Raw genomic sequence first — 17,577 nt, forward strand, 5'->3', positions numbered from 1 at the left:
CAGAACTCAAATAACCAGGCACACAAGGAAAGAGGGAGGGGAGGGAGAAGGGCGAGGAGGGAGATCCGTTTCCAAACCAGGAGCAAAGTAGTGACCTCTTAAGACAGCATTATCCTCCCACTGGGGCCAGCAAAAGATGCTGGCAGCATCCACTGGGACCGCCAATGTGTCCTTTCTCTTTCCCAATATGTAATTTCTCTGTGTGTGTGTGTGTGTGTGGCACAGGGTCGCCCTAGTGGAGGACTTCAACCGCATGTCTCCCAACGCCCTGGCCATCGTCTTCGCCCCTTGCCTCTTGCGCTGCCCCGACACCTCGGACCCCCTCACCAGCATGAAGGACGTCTCAAAAACCACCATGTGAGTGAGCCCAGGGCAAGCCAGGCCTGGGACTGGCGGGGCAGGTGGAGCAGCACTCATAGACGCTTGGCAGGGGACCCGAAGAGTCCTCTCGCCTCCTCTGCTCCCACCAGGCCTTTCGTGAGCTGCTGCCCCACGAATAGAGACCCAGCTCCTGCGCTGGGAACTGGTTTCCTTTTTGTGAGCCTGCTGCCTCCCTCCTGTGAGGCTGTAGAGCCTGGATCAGTCCCCTAGGGAGAAAACGGAGCTTGGCTTCTTGTGCCCCTCGCCTGTGACCACCCACCCCCACGGGGATTGCAGGGTCTCCTCTGCCCTCCCGTGCCGCCAGAGGTCTCTTGAGGTGGGGTTCTGCTCCCCGCCAGCCTCTCGCCCTCCCTCTCACTCTCCTCTGCCCCCAGCTGCGTGGAGATGATCATCAAGGAGCAGATGCGGAAGTACAAGGTGAAGATGGATGAGATCTGCCAGCTGGAGGCTGCCGAGAGCATCGCCTTCCGACGGCTCTCCTTGCTGCGCCAGAACTCGGTAAGCTGTTCCCCGAGAAAGCCTGCCTGTGGATTGCCTGGCGGGGTGGGGAAGTGGCTTGGGAAGTGTGAGCCAATTCCAGTCCCAAAAAGGAGCTGCTGGTCTGAGTGGGCACGTCCGCTGGCACCCTCCAGGAGTTCAGGACATCCAAAGAGCCCTGCAGCAGAGTCAGGCCCAAGGGGCCCCCTCTAGCCCAGCCTCCTGTTCTCGAAGGGGCCTTGGATTCCTCCAGGGAGGCCACAGGCAGGGCCTAGAGGCCAGAGCCCCTCTTGGACTGTCGAGAGCATCCAGAGGGACCCAGCCCCCTCTTCTCCCTGTGGGCAGCAAGGGGTCCCCAAGGGAAGGTCCTAGGCAGGACCAGAGGGCAGCAGCAACATAGAGGCTGTCATGTTGGACTGCAGCCTCCCCATCGGCAGGAGGAGGTGCACCTGTACAAATTTAGAAAAAGAAAATCCTGCCAAAAGCTTATTAAGATAATGCACTTCCTTGCATGACATCCATAGAAGAGACCCGTTAAAATAATGGATGTGACGAACTTAGCTCCATTCATGTCGGTGGGCTTACTTGGAGCGTAACTGATTGGGATACAACACGGATTGGTTGGATTGGGGCAGGTGTTCCCCACCGCCAGGGGTCCCTGCTCTGCAGTACACCTGCGTCATGACTAGTTTTTCATTGTGTTTTTATTGCTCCTTTTTGTAATTTGTTGTGCTCCTGTTTCAGTTCTCTGGGATTCAGATTGCAACATCAACATTGGGAGTAAACAAAGTAAGAATGTTTCCTTCGTTCCCAATATCACATCTTTGTGTGCGCGTGTTGCATTTTGAATTCTGCGGGGAAAGAAACGAAAGGAGCCGCAGAAATAGATTTAGAAATCGCCCTGCGTCTAGCACAGCACCTTGCAATTGCTGCGGCAGGCAGGCAGATTGCGAAGCGGCTCCGCCGAGGCCACGCCGACAATTTTGCAATAGATTCAAGGAGAGTCCGGAAAGAAATTGTGTGCCTCTGACGTTTGTGAGTGTGGCCATCGTCTCTTTCTCCCTTTTTCTAGCTATGGCCTGTAAAACTTGGGTTTTCCTCTCCCTGCAAGGGAGCGCCGGTAGGTAGACACTCTCTCAGTGCATGACAAGTGGTGTGTGTGTGTGTTCCCCCGCTTTCTCTTTGACGGCCACACAGCATGACCCCCAAAGCCAGAAGAGGCGACTTTTCAGAGCTCTTTTGTTTTTTAACCTGTCCCGCATGCTGTGTGGCTGCACCTATCCCAAGTTACAACAGTCGTGTCCAAATTGTGGTTTGTGGGGAGGTTGTAAAGCTATGCTTCTCTTTCAGAAAATAGAAACTGCTGCAAGTCTTCTCAGGGCTGCCTTCAAAGTCACCCCCCCTTTCTTTCTTTCTTTTTTTAAAAAAGGATTTCACACTAACACCTGGCGTTCTATTCATATATATAGCCATATATATATGTGCCTTTTATTATAATTAAAGTAGCCTAGGCTGGCTGTCTTGTGTCTTGCTTGGTTCTTTGCACATGGGCAGAAGCAACCTTGAACACTGTGTCTGGTGTCCCCTTTGGGGTTCTCCTCCCAGTTCAGCCTCACCACAGCCCTGTGAGGTAGACCCGAGAGTGGCCCGTTTACCTGCGCTGCCCCCAAATCTTTCTCCTCCCTCCTCAGTGCCCTTCCCGCACTGCACCGGTTGGTTTTGCCGCCTGGGAAAAGCTGGCGAGCGTCAAATTGCCCACCCCAAGGGTGCTGCTTCGTGTCTCATTGCAAGCCTGGAGGAGGCCTTTCGGTTGGACGGGCTTTGCAGGACCCTTTGCCTGGCCCAGAACAGACACCAGACCTTGCTGTCTCCCCCCCCCATTCCTTCCAGAGCAAAGGCTCCCCAGAGGCTGGGTCAGACGATGGCACTGCGCCGAAACTGGGCGCTATCCCGGAGGGAGAGGAGACGGACAACCGGGAGAAAGAGCTGTTGATTGAGAGGATCCAGTCGATCAAGGAGGAGAAGTGAGTGGGGGGGGGGACACCCAAGGGGGGAGCGGGAGGGGGGCTTAGCTGGGAGCCAGAGGAGGAGTTTCCCTCCCAGCAGCCCTGGCATTTCTGGGGCAGCGATTGCAGCAGCAATCTGGGCGTCCCACAAGATCATTATGAGAGGGAAACTTTTTTTCCACAGGGAAGATATCACCTACCGATTGCCAGAGCTGGACCAGAGGGGCTCCGACGAGGAGAACCTGGACTCGGAGACGTCGGCCAGCACCGAGAGCCTGCTGGAGGAGCGAGGGGGCCGCCCGGACCCTGACAGCCAGTATTAAGGTGCCTGCTTCTGCTTCCTGGGGAACCTGCCTCGGACTGAGCCCACCCCCTTGGCCCACCTGGAGCAGACCTCCGAAGGCAGGAGGAGCCCTTCCCATCACCAATATGGCGGTGCCCCGGGGTTCCCTGACCGCCTCCCCTTCAAACAGGAACAAAATCCTGGTCCTCGTGCCTTCTGGTGCACCAGTGGTGTCCACACTGGCTGGGATTTTAGGCAGGGGGCGTTCTCAGGCCCCACCACCGAGACCCCTTCCAGCCCCCCACTGGGCGGTGCTGTGCCACCCTGCCGGTTTCTGAGATATTTCTTGGATGTTGCCGGCTGCTCACAGCCCCTTGTATCCCCGTTCTCTCTTTGAAGGAAGCAGTGAGCCCCCTTATGCCCGGGGCCTCCCCCCACCTGCCAAAGACGCGGCCGGATCGCCAAGCAGCCTGGTCTTCCCCGCCAGGGCAAGACTGCCCCCTGCCCCCTCTGCCTCCAGGCGGGAGCTGCTGCCACCTCCTCCGCTGCTGCTGCTGCTCCAGGAAGGGCCACTGCTGTGAACTGCCAAGCTCCAGCCGCTTCTCTGCAGCCCTGGACCCCAGGACCCGGGGTCTCTTCCACCCTCCTGATTCTCTGGGTCACCAGCAGGTCTCTGGCAAGCCTGGCTCCAGAGCTGCCCCACAAGGAAAGTGCTCCTGGCCCTCTGCCTACGGATGAGTCCCGTCCTCAGAAAAGGAGCTGGCGATTGTGAGCAGCCTGGGGAACCGGCCTCAGCACTTCTCCTCCTCCTCCTTCTCCCCAGTCCATGGTACCTTGCCCACCCTTTCTCCCGACAGACTCCGACCGGACCCCTCGGAGGGGAGTCGGGGGCCATTTCGCATCCCCTTCTTCCTCCGTCCTGTCTGACGACTTTCCAAGTGGTTTACAAGAACTGTTGGGTTTGTGTTTTGTTGTTGTTTTTGTAATAACGCTTTGAACAGAGACCAAAAAGAAGACGAGATGCATCGTTGTTCATATTAAAACCGTGCACTTTTTTGAGAGAGGAGAAGGGAGTCCGAGTCGTTCTTGGCAGCGGGACGGAGGCTGAACTCTGGGAGTTGGCCAAGGCTGTGGAGGGCGCTTGTGGGCTCCCCACTTCATGCCTGCAGGAGCAGAGAGCGGGGTGCTGCTCACTGCAGACCTCACTCCTCACAGTTCCACACACCCCAGAAATCCTGCTTGTGTTTTTGCTGGTGGAACTCGCCTTGAATCCTGAGCAGTTTCTCCCTCTGTGTGTGAGTAGAGGGGTGGGGAGGGTTGCTTAAATCTAACAAAACGGGGGGGGGTTTAAAAACAAAGAATGTTCCTTGCCCCCCCCCACCGGCAAGAGGTAGGTGTATTTGTTTGCCTTTGTCACCTGCCCCCCCCTCGAAAATAGGGCTCAAAAGACACACCCCAAGACAAGAAGGCTCGCTCACATTTTCTGTACAATTCCCATTTTATTTCTGTTTTTTGTGTTTTTTTGCAAAAGCAGCAAATAGCCCGCTATAACAAACCTGAGCAAACCTGATCATCGGCTTTAGGGAAGGAGGGGCTGGAGGTGTCCTCACCAAGAGAACGGGAGCGGGGGGATGAGCATTTTGCCTTTAAAGCAAGAGAAACCATTTGCGGGGGGGGAGAAAAAGGAGGGAAGAAGAATGCACCGGAAAATGTTCTAGATTAAATTAATATCAATAATAATTAAATTTCTACCCCCTTCCCATCAAACACCATCCATTTGTGCGCACACGTTCTGTGGGGGGTTGGAGAGGAAAGACTTCCTGGGGGTGTCTGAACCCTCTACCCCTTTTGGGGGGGGGGAGGAGCCAGGATCCCCCACCATCCTTACTGCACCTTAAAAGGGGGGGGTGAAGATGGTGATGGTGACAAAACGAGGGGGGGTCAGCACCGTGGAAGCCTCACAGCGGGGAGAAGAGAGTGTTCTCCACTTCTGGCGTCAGTCTGGGGTGGAACGAGGGGAGCCCCACCCCAAAGTCTGGTGGAGGAAAGAGGAAAATAGGGGGAGGCATCAGTTGTTGTTTTTAAGGGACATTTAAAATCCATCACAAAGCAAAACTTGTCCGTTGCAGAAACGCAGAACTGATAAAAACTGCAAAAAAGCAACAGATGGAGTCAAACCGCCTTGGCTAAACTGGGCGCTCCCTAGCTAGAGATGGTTGGACTACAACTCCCAGTGCGCCTAGCCAGGTCAGTGAGAAGCAGTCGGGGAACCTTTGCCCCTCCGGCCACTGCCAAATCACAGTTCCCCTCACCTCCGCCTGATGGGAGTTGTAGCCCAACCTCCTCGGTGTCCGACGTTACATCCCAGCATTGGCCAAACTCGAGTAGACCCCTGGGCTCTGCTCTGAGTCGGATTTGGGGAATCCGGGTGCTGCCAAACTACAACTCCAGGGGCAACAGGAGCTGTAGTCCTGAGCGGAGGTCCCCCGCGCCTGCCAGGCAACCCAGCCGCCTCCCGTGCCGCCCCAGGTGCCGAAGGGGAGGTCCCCCGCCAGCCCCGCACTCACCCATTTCTCCGTCCAGGCGCCCGGGTGGGGAGGGGTTCTTGCGGTGGTCCTCGACGTGCTGGGTGACCTCCTCCCGCGACGCCGTCGAGTAGGAGCACTGCAGGCAGTTGTAGCGCCCCCGCGTGTGCTCCCACACGATGCGGCTGTTGGAGGAGTGCCCTGCGGGGGCGCAAAAAAGACAGCTCAGCCCCAGAGCAAACGGACAAATACGCTTAAGAGCAGATGGAAACCTGCGCCAGCTTCCTCAATATCTGGGGAGGTTTCTCTCCAGGGTGGATTTGATTTAAATCGGGGGTCAGCAAGCTTTTTCAGCAGGGGGCCGGTCCACCGTCCCCCAGACCATGTGGGGGCTGGGCTATATTTTGGGAAGAAAAAAAATGAACGTGTTCCTATGCCCCACAAATAACCCAGAGATGCATTTGAAATAAAAGGACACATTCTACTCATGTAATTGAGAAGGTGATAGTTTGCCTACCCATGGTTTAAGAAGTCTGAAATAATACAGGTTACATATAGTTTGCTATGAGCCACGTGTTTCCTGTTACTGCTTAAAGCACTTTTTCTGCAGCATCCTGCCCTGACTGCAGCTTCCGGATCGAGCGGAGCCTTGCAGAGAGCGAAACATTTAAGGGCAGTTCCCAAACCTCTCGAGTATTCCCCACCCCCGGTGTGGTTATGAGGACTAGAACCCTGGATTAGGGCAATCTCAAATCTGAGCAAATTGGGCACAATCGCTGGACTGGCAGACAGGTAACGATGGGGGGCAGAGAGACCCTCCTGGGGCCAAGGGGGCGGAAAGGTCTTCTGCTCACCCTGGCTTTTCTTCCAGACGGCGTTGGAGATGGGGAGTCCCTGTCCCGGCAGGAACGGCCGCAGGCGGCTCTGGACGGCGGCGGGAGGCAAGGCGTAGCTCCCCGGATGGACGTAAGGCAGGAAGGGTCCCGGGAGTGTGTGGGGAGCCGGCCCCGGGAACCTGGCCAGGGGCGGCGGGGGTCCGAAGAGGGAGGGCTCCAGCAGAGGGAAGGCGTGGGGCCCCGGCGGCAGGGCGGGCAAGGGCCCCAGGGGGCCGGGAGGGAGCGGGTTGGGGGCCGGCGGCGGGGCCTCCATCTCGCCGGGGAGGATGGCTTCCTTCCTGAGCTGCTGGATGACCGTCTCCAGTTTGGGCAGGACCTCCAGCAGCTTCCCGGGGGGCTCCTTTTCCGGGAGGGGCTTCTCCGGCGCCAGGGGAGGGGTGTCGGCGGAGGCGGCTGCACCGGCGGCGGTTCCGGCGGAGGAGCAACTGTGGAGGTGCTTGAAGAGGGAGCGGTATGTCCGGAAACGCGTCATGCAGTTCTCACACCTGGAGGGGGGACAGGTTGCAGGGGGGGTGGGATGGAGGACCTCTGGAGGACCCGTTCCCACACGCTACACCCATCTTTTGATTCTGGAGGTTGGCAGCTCAATCCCAGCTGCTCCAAACAGGGAGGAATGAGAAACGGGGGGCGGAGGGAGAGACTCCATCGCCCACACCTTTGGGCAGCTCCTGACATCATCTTATTATTAATAATAATATTATTATTATTATTACATCACCCATCTGGCTCAATTGACCCAGCCACTCTGGACGGCTTCCAACACAAGCAGAATTAATAATAAAACATCAAACAACAACAATCAGATCCTATATAAAAAGTCACAATGACTTTAAAATAAACAACTTACCCCAAATAAAGCTATATGCAATAATGCATTAGAATCCCATAGCAAACGCTACAATCAAATGTCAGCAAGTAATTCATTAGACAGTTTACACGTATTACAATAAAGAATGACTCTTCTGTGATGGATAGAAATAGCAAATCACAATGCATCAAATACCAGGAAATAATGTGAGCTTTGGGAGTAGATTTACTTGGCCCCCTCTATCTAGACCCTGCCCTTCATCATCATCATCATCATCAGAATAATAATATGGCCTTACTTGAAGTAGCGGTTCGGCTTGTAGTGCACCTTTATGTGTTCCATGAGAACTTGCATGTTGGGGAAAGATTCCAAGCAGCCCGGAGAGGAACAGCGGAAAATCTTCCCTGGGAAACAGGAGAGGCAGCTGGGATCATTCGTTCCACAAGCCCATTTCAATAGCCATGCTTTTCACCTTCCGATTCTTTTCGGCCGTTACAATTTCTCTGTTTTATTTACATTTTAAAAATGAACAAAATTTCAATCCCCACCGCCCCCCAAAATAGTTACTGCAGTGGAAAGTGTGAGGGGGCAAACGCAGCTTGAGATCTCCGCCCCCCCCCCCCCGCCCCAGACTTACCCTCCACCGACTGTGTGGGCCGATAATGAACCCGAATGTGATCCAGCAGCTCCTTCATGCTGCGGCAGGCCAGGCGGCAGCCGTCCCCAGAGCACTGGTAGCGTCTCCCTAGGGCGAGGCAAGAGAATTAGCCAAAGGGGGTTGGGCTGGATGACCCCTGGGGGGCCCCTTTCAAAGCTACAATTCCATTATTCTACGATTCAAGAGGCCTTGGCAGCCCCGCTTTGAGGCTGGAGCAGCCCTGCGCCTCTATTTCCCCTTTCTGTGAAATGGGAACAACCAACACACGTCCGCTCTAGGGCAAAAGACACATTGACCGGAAGTGGCTTTCTAAAGGGGGGGGGGGACACACAGGATCTATAGGGAACTGGGAATCCTGTTCGGCGTGAGGGCCGTGCTCCCCTCCCTGGATAATCTTCCAAGGGCCGCTTGGCAGTGGTGGGGGGCCGGAGGGAAACGTGGGCCAAGCTCTCAGCCTGGGAAAATGTGGATGTTGTGCAGCAGAGCCTGGGAGGAGGGGCGAGAAAGGAGAGGGGTCCACCCCCAAACCAGGCCCCCTGCGCCCTGTTCCTCAGCCCCTTGCTAAGAAGGGCCGCCCCGGCCTCCAACTCACCTGGGGGTCTCCTCTTCGGCAGCCGCAGGTCCTGCCTCCGCCCCCCGCCGCTTGGCGTGGGGTGGCTGTGGGTCGCCGAAACCCCCGAGTTGGCTGGGCCTGGGAAGAAGAGACGTCATTGGTGGCTCCCTCCGGGCTGGGGATCACGGCAGGGTCCCTGCTGGGCTTGCAGAAGGACCCCCCCCCTCCAGCATCTCCACGTAGGGATGGGAATCCCCCCCTTCCCCATCTGAATTGCTGCCAGTCCGTGCAGACAGTACAGAGCAAGATGGACCAAGGCCGTTTCCTTGAGCCTTCATGAGGACTAGAAAGCTGGCTTTGTTTTTTTGGGAGGAATAGGCCCGATTTCCCGCCCCTACTCACCCCCCAAAGAGGCCACGGGAGATGTCACCAGTGGGGGGGGCCCCTCTTCCTTCTCCGCTTTGCTCCTGGCGCGGCTGGGGGGGGACGCCCGGAGGTCTTGGGGTGCAAGTGGGGCAGCAGGTGGCAGCGTCTTCTCCTGGCCGAAGGGGGTGAAAGGGGGCGGCCGGTTATTATTATTCTCTTGGATGGGAGAGGAAAGATCACTTCTTTGCATTCTTGAATTGATTGAGAGTGAACTCCCCCCCCCCCCTTCACAGTGAATTCATTACAGTCCCAATATATTCCTTTATTTGGGTTTTTAAAAATTGGTTGTTGGGGTTTTTTAATCCACTTTTTGCAGCTCTTGCGGGGAAACGGTGGTCAGATCAAATCATGAAGGGCAAAACCATAATAAAATAGCATATTGATAAACCAAAGGGATATTTGAAGAAGTTGGGCTGGGTTTGATTTTTGGACGCCAAGTGGGCATCGGGTTTTTCTGCCTGACCTATTCAGACAGGCGGGGGTTTTGCTCTTGATCTTGGGCTCTTATTTGAGGGAAGAGACAGTGCAAACCAAATGATGATGATGATGATGATGATGATGAGCTTTTAGAGGACTGAGGGGACCATGCAGCCAAAATCAGAATCTCCCTCTTAAAAGCGGGTTGTTTTGCAAAACGGCAGAAGAAACAGGAACGAGGTTCCTCTTGGGCGGCTAATGAGAAGCCAAAATTTGTCTCAAAAAGCTGCTTCCGTTTTATTTCCCCCCTGGCAGCCTTCAGTCATCAGCACTGATGTCCGCTAACCAACATGCAGGGCTTCTTTTTGACATTTAAATATATATATTTAAAGTCCACAACAGCTTTGTAGGGTAGGGCGCCCCAAAAGTCCCTTCGCTGGAGGAAGACGAGCCAAGATTTGTAGGGCTTTTGTCTACAGAACATGCCCTGCACTCAAATATTGCTGGCAAACTCGGGTTTCTTCTGAGCGGGTGCATGGCATGCAGAAGGCCCCGGGTTCGGATCCTGGGCACGGCTGCCGGCCAGTGCAGACAGCATGGGGCCTAACATTGCAAGCCGGTTGTGTGTCTTCTGGGCAGCCACCTCCCCCTCCCCCTGCGCACGTGTGAACGGGCCCAACTCGCGTGTCTGGCTCTGAGCATTGTATTATGCAATCGCTGCAGCCCCTCCAGGAGAGGGGGGGGGTTCCAAGGGGGACACCCAGAGCCTTACCATCTCGGGCCCGGGGATCCCTTCTCTCCTTCCTCCTCGCGCAGCATCAAAGGCGCCCAGCTGCCGCTACCTTGTAGCCATCTTGACGCAACTGTCGCGAGATCGGAAGTCCGGGGCGGGAGGGGGGGAGGGCGCCCCCAGTGGCGCCAGCCGGAAAGGCAGCTCCCTGCCAAATTGCTTTCTTCTTCGCTTCCCTCCTTTTCTTCTATTCTTTCTCTTCCTTTCTTTAGCTCTGTTTCTCTTTTCTTTTTCTCTTCCCTCTTTCCTTCCTCCCCTTTCCTTCCTCATTCTATTTCTCTTTTTATCTTCCTTCCTCTTGTCCTTCTCTATCTTCCTCCCTCCCCTTTCCTTCTCTCTCACTCTATTTATCTCTTTTTATCTTCCTCCCTCCCTCCCCCTTTCCTTCTCTATCCTCCTTCCTTCATCCCTCCTTTCCCGCACTCTATTTTTTGATCTTCCTATCTTCCTCCCCTTTCCTTTTTTCTCCCTTCCTCCCTTCCCTTTCCTTCTTTCTTTCTCTCACTCTTTCTCTTTTTATCTTCCTCCCTTCCTCCCCTTTCCTTCTCTATTTCTTTCTTTTTGTCTCCCTCCCTCCCCTTTCCTTCTTTCTATTTCCTTCTCTATCTTTTTACCTTCCTTTCTCTCGTTCTCTCTTTTTATACTCCTTCCTTCCTCCCTCCCCTTCTCTCTTTTGGGTCCCAAAAGGAATCTTTCAGGCATTCCACAAAAGGGGCTTTTATGGCTTGAAAATACAGGGAAGCTCTGTTTAAAATAACTTTTGTTAAGATACCAGAAGGTTTTTTTATTCGGAATTGCAGGTACTGACATCCCAAAGGAGCAGAAGAGACTCTTCATGAATGGAACAACGGCCGCCCGGATGTTATTAACCCAGAACTGGAAAGAAAATAAAAGTCCCTACCAGAGACTCTGCCGAGATGGCAAAACGGACTGGAAAACTCAGAGACAAAGAGGATAAAAACTTTATAAAAGAATGGGGAAATTTTAGAAGTCATTTAGAAGACCACTGTAAGCAGATGGAAACAAGAGCAGGATTTTGACTCACTTGTAGTGCCAAAATTATTGCGGATAATATGGCCTGATACAAAAATTGGAGTCTGGATGTATATGCAGTTTTAGATGCTTAACATGGGACCCCACAGAGAGGAAGAGGAGATGGGGAGAATCTCTTTTATACAGATTCGTTTTTGCAGTTTGTGTTTGTATATATTTTGCATTTGTAAAACCAAGAAGAATTTGTTTCAAAACAGAAAGAAAAGAAACAGAAAATACAGGGAAGCTCAGAGACAGGCTAATTCCAGGCGAGACGCTTAACCGGTTCGTAGGCGAACGCCCCCTTTGCCCCTCATCCTCCATGATTCCACTGTGCGTTTTTAATTATGTTTCTATTTTAATGGGGGGGCGCATGTTTCCTGGTGCGATGGGGAAGCATTAACCAAAAAGACACAGCTTGTGAAGACAAAAGAACATTTATTCAACTAGAGAAGGTCCCCAAGAAACAGACTTCCAAGGTCTTGCTCCGGTTCGATCGCCGCTTTGGTTGCAAACCGCTAAGGAATCAGTCGGTTCCCCGGACCCTCTTTGCAGGAATCCATCAAACGTCCTTCAGGGAACAGAGCAAACATGGTCCTCCTAACCTGGGGGGGTCTCCTCTTGGACCTCAACCGCCGGGACGTGGTTTCTTCAGCCAAGCAGCTGATTTGGGTGGAGGAGGAAAAAAAGAGAGTCCGCCAGAGATCCGACACAGGAAAACCATCGGGGGAAAAAAACAAAAGAAGTCCCATGGAGAGTCTGTTTCCTGCCCCCAGGTGAAAACTTTTTTTTGAGGGGGGAAGCAGGCAAAAAAATATATGAGCCCAGCTGCAACTCCCTGCCACAAGATGCCTCCATCAGCAAATGAAAACTCAGGAAAGCCCAAGAGTTGAAAAGGGTGCTGAGGCAAAAGGGAGTGGGGAAAGGAGGGGTCTGGGTTTTCCTGGTGCCAGCAAGCACCCCCCAAAAAACCCCCACAGAAAATATTCAACAACAAAAAAATCAAGTTCAAACAGAAACTGTTTTGCACCGTTGGGAGAAAAAAACTCTTCTTGCACTGGAAGGAATCTATGTCTTCTCTCTGAAAACCAAGAGGCCTTTCACACAAAGGGGGGGGGGGGGCTTGCAATAAAAAGCCCCTGCTTCAACTTGCCCCCCGGGGGGGGGGGCACACAGTCTTGCTGCAGAGTCAAGAGAGGGTTGGGGAGAGTCATGTTCAAAAGAGTTGTCTTCTTGGCTCCATTCTGCCCTGTGGCCCCCCAACTGCTCAATGGTGGCCCTGCTTGGCTCGCCAAGGGACAGACTCTTGAGCAGGCAGGGGGGGCAAGCGAGGGGGCATCTCTTCCGTCGAGAGGAATGGTCCGCTTCCGGCTTCCTGGCCCCTCTGCTCCCCTCTCTGTTGCAAAAATAGTTCCCTCTGCCCCTGGTAAGAGGGGGGTTCCTTCTGGGTGTCTGTGGGGCCAGTTAAGCCCCTGTGAAGGGGGGGAGGTTGGCAAGCGGGCACCATTGGTTTTTCCGCCGCCCCGTCCCCGACCGATCAGGAACCGAAGTTGGACCAGTTCAGCGCATGGTCCTGCTGGGTCTCAGGCAGGGAGCTATCTGTGCCGGCCCAGATACCTAGAATAACAGAATCACAGAGCTGTAGAGGGGGAAGGGGCACCAGCGGTCATCTAGCCCAGCCCCTGGCAGACAGCGCTCCGACCTCTGCCTAAGACCCTGGGGTGAAGGAGAGTCGGCCACCTCAACCTGCAAAAGGAAACCCCAAACCTGGGATTGAACCCCCAGACTTTGTGTGGGCAAATCACGAACTCGTTATCCCTGATCGGCGTTCAAAATCCACCATGCTAATTCTGCAGCTGCCTATTGGCCGCCTGTGATAGTCATCTGGGGATCTCCGGATCTGGACTGCTTTCACACGCTAACACCCAGATCCTATAGAATTTTATCAGTTAGATTTTATCCGCAGGGCCGGAATGAATTTCTGGAACCAAAATGATTTTTCTGGGCAGCTTGAGTAGAAGCGGCAAACGGCGTTAGAGCGCATTGTTGCCTTTGCTTCCCCCTGCTCACCGTTGTGAAGAATATTCCTACGTTATTAATGGTCTGTGTCACCATTAAGAAAAAGAAGTACGGGAAAAGGAAAAAGGTCAAGGACCCCGGGGTGGTTAGGTCCAGTCCGAGGTGACTCTGGGGTTGCAGCGCTCATCTCGCTTTCAGGCCAAGGGATCCGGCCTTTGTCTGCAGACAACTTTCCGGGTCATGTGGCCAGCAGGACTAAACCACTTCTGGCGCAACAGGACACCATGACGGAAGCCAGAGCGCACGGAAACACCGTTTACCTTCCTGACGCAGCAGTTTATCTGCTTGTGCTGGTGTGCTTCCGAACTGCTAGGCTGGCAGAAGCTGGGACAGAGCAATGGGAGCTCAGCCCACCGCGGGGATTCGAACCACTGGCCTTACGGTTGGCAAGCCCAAGAGGCTCAGTGGTTTAGACCACAGCACCAGGTTTAACTGAATCAGTGCCAGGCCACCTTTTGAAAATTAAGACTTTAGAGCCATCTGGCATAAAAAAGAGCAACTGCACGTTCCATTTTGGCAACTTGGTTTAGGAGCCGTTTGGTGCCTAGTTTATATATCTCAGCTCTTAATACAAGGTGGTGATCATTTGTGCGGGTCGGAGCTCACCTTGTGAGACGGTGTCCGTCTGCTGGAACTCCTCCTTGAAGCAAGGCATTCCACCACCTTGAGTTCCTTGGCGAAAAAGGTTGGGTAGAGATGTAAATAATAATAATAATTAATGGTAGGTAAAAGGTAAAGGACCCAGTCCAAGGCGACTCTGGGGTTGCGGCGCTCATCTCGCTTTCAGGCCGAGGGGGCCGGCCTTTTTCCTTTTTCCGGGACGTGGCCAGCAGGACTAAACCACTTCTGGCACAACAGGACACTGTGACGGAAACCAGAGCGCATGGAAACGCCGTTTACCTTCCCGGTACCTATTTGTCTACTTGAGCTGGCGTGCTTTCGAACTGCTAGGTTGGCAGGAGTAGGGACAGAGCAAAGGGAGTTCACCCCGTTTCAGGGATTTGAACTGCCAACCTTCCAATCAGCAGGCTCAAGAGGCCCAGTGGTTTAGACCACAGCGCCACCTGTGTCCCTTCATAATAATAATACGGCTTGGAATTTGATTCCAGGAAAGACCCTGTTTGGGGCTTCCTGATAACCGAGGAGATACTTGTCTCCCCAAAGCTGTGGGGCAAAAAAAATAAAGTTCCCCTGGTTGTTCAGCAGGAGGGAACATGCCCCTTCCTCTCTGAAAAAATTAAAAACAGCTGGTCCTCTCAATGGCAGCTAAGCTAACTGTGGAAGAAGGCTTAGCAATGAACAAGGACTCCAGTTAAGACACAAGGAGTAGCACCGCCATGGAATGGGCCACAGGACCCAGTGCCTTGGGCTACTGCTAGCCGAGGCGTCTTAAAGAAAGGAGCCCCAGGCGCTCTGGGCGTGAGGGAGGCCTACTGGAAATCCACAGAGCTCTTCCACATGGCTGGCACGCTCTTCTTCAGTTCTTGTAAAAGTGGGTTTTCAAACTTATATATACTCAGCCCTTTTGGGCTGGTGCTATTCAGCGTTTAAAAGGTAAAAGCCAAGGGCCCCTGGACGGTGAAGTCCAGTCTAAGGCGGCTATGGGATTGCGGCGCTCATCTCGCTTTCAGGCCGAGGAAGCCGGTGTTTGTCCACAGGCAGCTTTCTGGGTCGTGTGGCCAATAGGACTAAACCGCTTCTGGCGCATGGCGGAAAACAGAGCGCACGGAAACACAGTTTACATTCCTGCCGCAGTTTATCTACTTGCCCTGGCATGCTTTCAAACTGGTAGGTTGGCAGGAGCAGGGACTGAGCAACGGGAGCTCACCCCGTCGCAGGGATTTGAACTGCCGACCTTCTGATCAGCAAGCCCAAGAGGCTCAGTGGTTTAGACCCCTGCGCCACCCTACTAAAATGTGTTTCTGCTCCCAGCATTTCCTTCCTGCCGGGTCTCCAGGGTGGCCCAACCACATCTGGGGAGACTTGGAGGCTGACGGACACGTGCTCAAGAGCTAAAAGGCAACGCAACTTCGGAGCTGCCCAGGGCGCCCCCAAGCTGGCGCCCCCCAACCTTTTGGCCCAAAATGTTGGGCGAGGGTGGGCACCGGCTTGGCGTTGGCCACCAGCGTTAGGGTGCGGTCAAAGGCGGCCTTACCTGCGCCTTGGGGCGGGGGGCTGCTGTACACCTTGCTCCTGCGGCGCTGAGTGCGGGCCCGCTTGTAGGTGGTGTTGTTCTGGGTGAGCTGGGGGAACCTGGCCAGCAGCTCCTTCAGGAGCTGGACTTTGTCCTCGCCAAAGAGCATCCCGTTGCAGTTGCGGCTGGTCATCTTGGAGCAGATGGACTGCAGGCGGGGGTTGATGGCGCGCAAGACCTTGACGCGGCGGAGGAGGGTCAGCCGGGCGCTCACGCTGCCCAGGAGGCGGAGGAGGCGCTGGGCGCACTCCCGCAATTCCAGGGGGTCCACTGGCGCCCGCTTCTCCAGGGCCTCTTCGGCCATCTCGTAGACTCTCATGGCCGGGGCCAGCGTGTCCAGAACCTCGTCCTGGAGCCAGCCCAGCTTCCGGGCATTGACCAGCTCCGCCCTCTGATGCGGCGCAACGCCCAGGCTGGCAATGTCGGCGTTGAGGGCGGGCGTCTCGTGGCTCCTGTCGGGCAAGGTGGGACGCGGGCAGGAGGACATGAGCCTCCTTCTCTGGCGGAGGCTCAGGCAGGTGCGGCACGCCCTCGTCCAGTAGTCCACCACCTCCTGGCACGGCGTCCACTTCTGCGGGGCAGGGTGGGCGCCATCCGAGCCCGCCGGCACGCCGTCCTCTCCGGCAGCGTCCCACCCCAGCTCCTCCTCCATCTCGGGGGTCCCCACCTCGGTTCCGTCGGCTGCCCACCCGCTCTGGAAACTGGCGGAGCTGCCCCAGCCATCGGGGTCTCCGCTCTGGCTCTGCTGCCAGTCGGACCTTGCGGGGCTTCCGCCCCTGGCGAGAGTCGTGGGTTGGTCCTTGACCCAGTCGGGGTTCCTCCACTGGTCCCCGCCCTGCTCCCAAGCCAGCCGCTCAAGGCTGCCCAAAATCCCCCCATGTTCCGAGCCGCCCCAGGGCGCCGCTTCCCGGGGTACCTCCTCGGCCGGCCTCCCGTGCCCCCTTTCCTCTCGGCCGGGGCTCCTCTCCGGCTCGCCCCACCAGCTCCTGCCCCGAGGGGGGCTGCCGGGGGGCGACCGCTGCTCCCGGACCCCGTGCCTTGCTGAGTCCCACTCCCCCCAGCCCCGTGGCCTGTGGGGGGGGCCCTGCTCCGGGCTGCTCTGCCTCGGTGGCGTCAGCAGCACCCGCGTCCCCGTTTCCCTCTTGGGGCTGCCCCCCCAGTGGGATTTCCGGGGGGCTTTGGCCGGAGGTGGCTGATCCCACGAGGGGGGCTCCCTCTCCCGGCTGCCCCACCGGCTCCTCCTGCTAAAGGGGTCCTCCTCCTGCTGCTGCTGGGGGGGCTCTTCTTCCTCTTCCTCCTTGGGGGGGCTCCTCCCTCCCTCCCACGGATCCCAGCCCCTCCCCCCTCTGCGAGGACTCCTCCCCCTCCAGGGCTCTTCCTCCTCCTTGGGGGGGCTCCCTCCCCCCCATGGATCCCGGCGAGGATCCCTCCCCCTCCAGTGCTCTTCCTCCTCTTCTTCATTGGGGGGGCTCTCTGCCCCCCAGGGATCCCGGCCCCTCCCCCTCCAGGTCTCTTCCTCCTCCTTGGGGGGGCTCCCTCCCCCCCACGAATCCCGGCCCCTCCCCCCTCTACGAGGACCCCTCCCCCTTCTGCGAGAGCCCCTCCCCCTCCAGTGTTCCTCTTCCTCCTCCTCCTCCTTGGGGGGGCTTCCTCCCCCCCACCGATCCCGCCCCCTCCCCCCTCTGCGAGCACCCCTCCCCCTCCAGGGCCGCGTCCAGCTCGGGGGCTCCTCGCGGGCCCCCCAGAAACCCCGCCCTTTGCCCCTCCCCCGGGGCGCCAGCCTCTCCGCCTCCCAGCAGACCCGGGGCGAGGGCGCCGGCAGCTCCCAGTCCCACTCGGCGTCCCCCCAGCCCCACGGGTCGTAGGCAGGCGGCTCCGGGGAGCGCCGACTCCCCCTGGGAAGCTTCCTCGCCTTGAAGGAGTCCGCCATGGCTGGGGCGGCGGAAGGAGAAGAAGAACCCCCCGGGGGAAGGCTTTGACCAGCGGACCGGAAGCCCCGACAGGCAGCACTTCCTGGTTGCCGCGGCAACCGCCTGGCGCGGCCGGAAACGT

The 17,577-nt window shown here is 56.2% G+C and overlaps 3 protein-coding genes across 15 annotated transcripts in view; 1 reads left to right on the top strand and 2 right to left on the bottom strand.

Annotated features, from left to right (window-relative positions):
- Positions 1–4,216, top strand: part of MYO9B (myosin IXB) — a 45,120-nt gene extending 40,904 nt beyond the window's left edge. For 6 of the 12 annotated variants that reach the window (XM_083720137.1, XM_083720143.1, XM_083720141.1 and 3 more), the window contains 6 exons: positions 226–357; positions 756–879; positions 1,931–1,978; positions 2,749–2,882; positions 3,049–3,188; positions 3,547–4,216. In XM_083720137.1, the coding sequence (XP_083576263.1) occupies positions 226–357; positions 756–879; positions 1,931–1,978; positions 2,749–2,882; positions 3,049–3,187 (577 nt within the window). In that variant the 3' untranslated portion in view covers position 3,188; positions 3,547–4,216. The remainder of the gene's footprint in view (positions 1–225; positions 358–755; positions 880–1,930; positions 1,979–2,748; positions 2,883–3,048; positions 3,189–3,546) is intronic. The other 6 variants (XM_083720142.1, XM_083720146.1, XM_083720145.1 and 3 more) reach the window with 1 other exon arrangement.
- Positions 4,217–4,626: 410 nt separating this feature from the next.
- ZNF414 (zinc finger protein 414) lies at positions 4,627–10,300 on the bottom strand. Of its 2 annotated transcripts, XM_083720599.1 has the most exons (8): positions 10,203–10,300; positions 8,990–9,125; positions 8,627–8,725; positions 8,014–8,121; positions 7,675–7,780; positions 6,527–7,053; positions 5,715–5,873; positions 4,627–5,182 (listed from the first exon to the last, which is right to left on the bottom strand). In XM_083720599.1, exons 1-8 carry the CDS (start codon positions 10,203–10,205, stop codon positions 5,106–5,108), a joined length of 1,215 nt encoding a protein of 404 aa, XP_083576725.1. In that variant the 5' UTR covers positions 10,206–10,300; the 3' UTR covers positions 4,627–5,105. The 2 variants fall into 2 exon arrangements, with proteins under 2 accessions (XP_083576725.1, XP_083576724.1); XM_083720598.1 differs by lacking the exon at positions 10,203–10,300 and having other exon boundaries at positions 8,990–9,395.
- Positions 10,301–11,670: 1,370 nt separating this feature from the next.
- Positions 11,671–17,455, bottom strand: LOC310835468 (uncharacterized protein; the record flags this gene model as incomplete). The annotated part of the gene is made up of 4 exons (XM_083720096.1): positions 11,671–12,869; positions 13,938–14,003; positions 15,487–17,093; positions 17,307–17,455. 4 exons carry the CDS (start codon positions 17,453–17,455, stop codon positions 12,790–12,792), a joined length of 1,902 nt encoding a protein of 633 aa, XP_083576222.1. The 3' UTR covers positions 11,671–12,789.
- Positions 17,456–17,577: the final 122 nt, after the last annotated feature.

The sequence above is a fragment of the Podarcis gaigeae genome, assembly GCF_964106915.1.
Source record: "Podarcis gaigeae genome assembly, chromosome: 18".
Lineage (NCBI taxonomy): Eukaryota > Metazoa > Chordata > Lepidosauria > Squamata > Lacertidae > Podarcis > Podarcis gaigeae.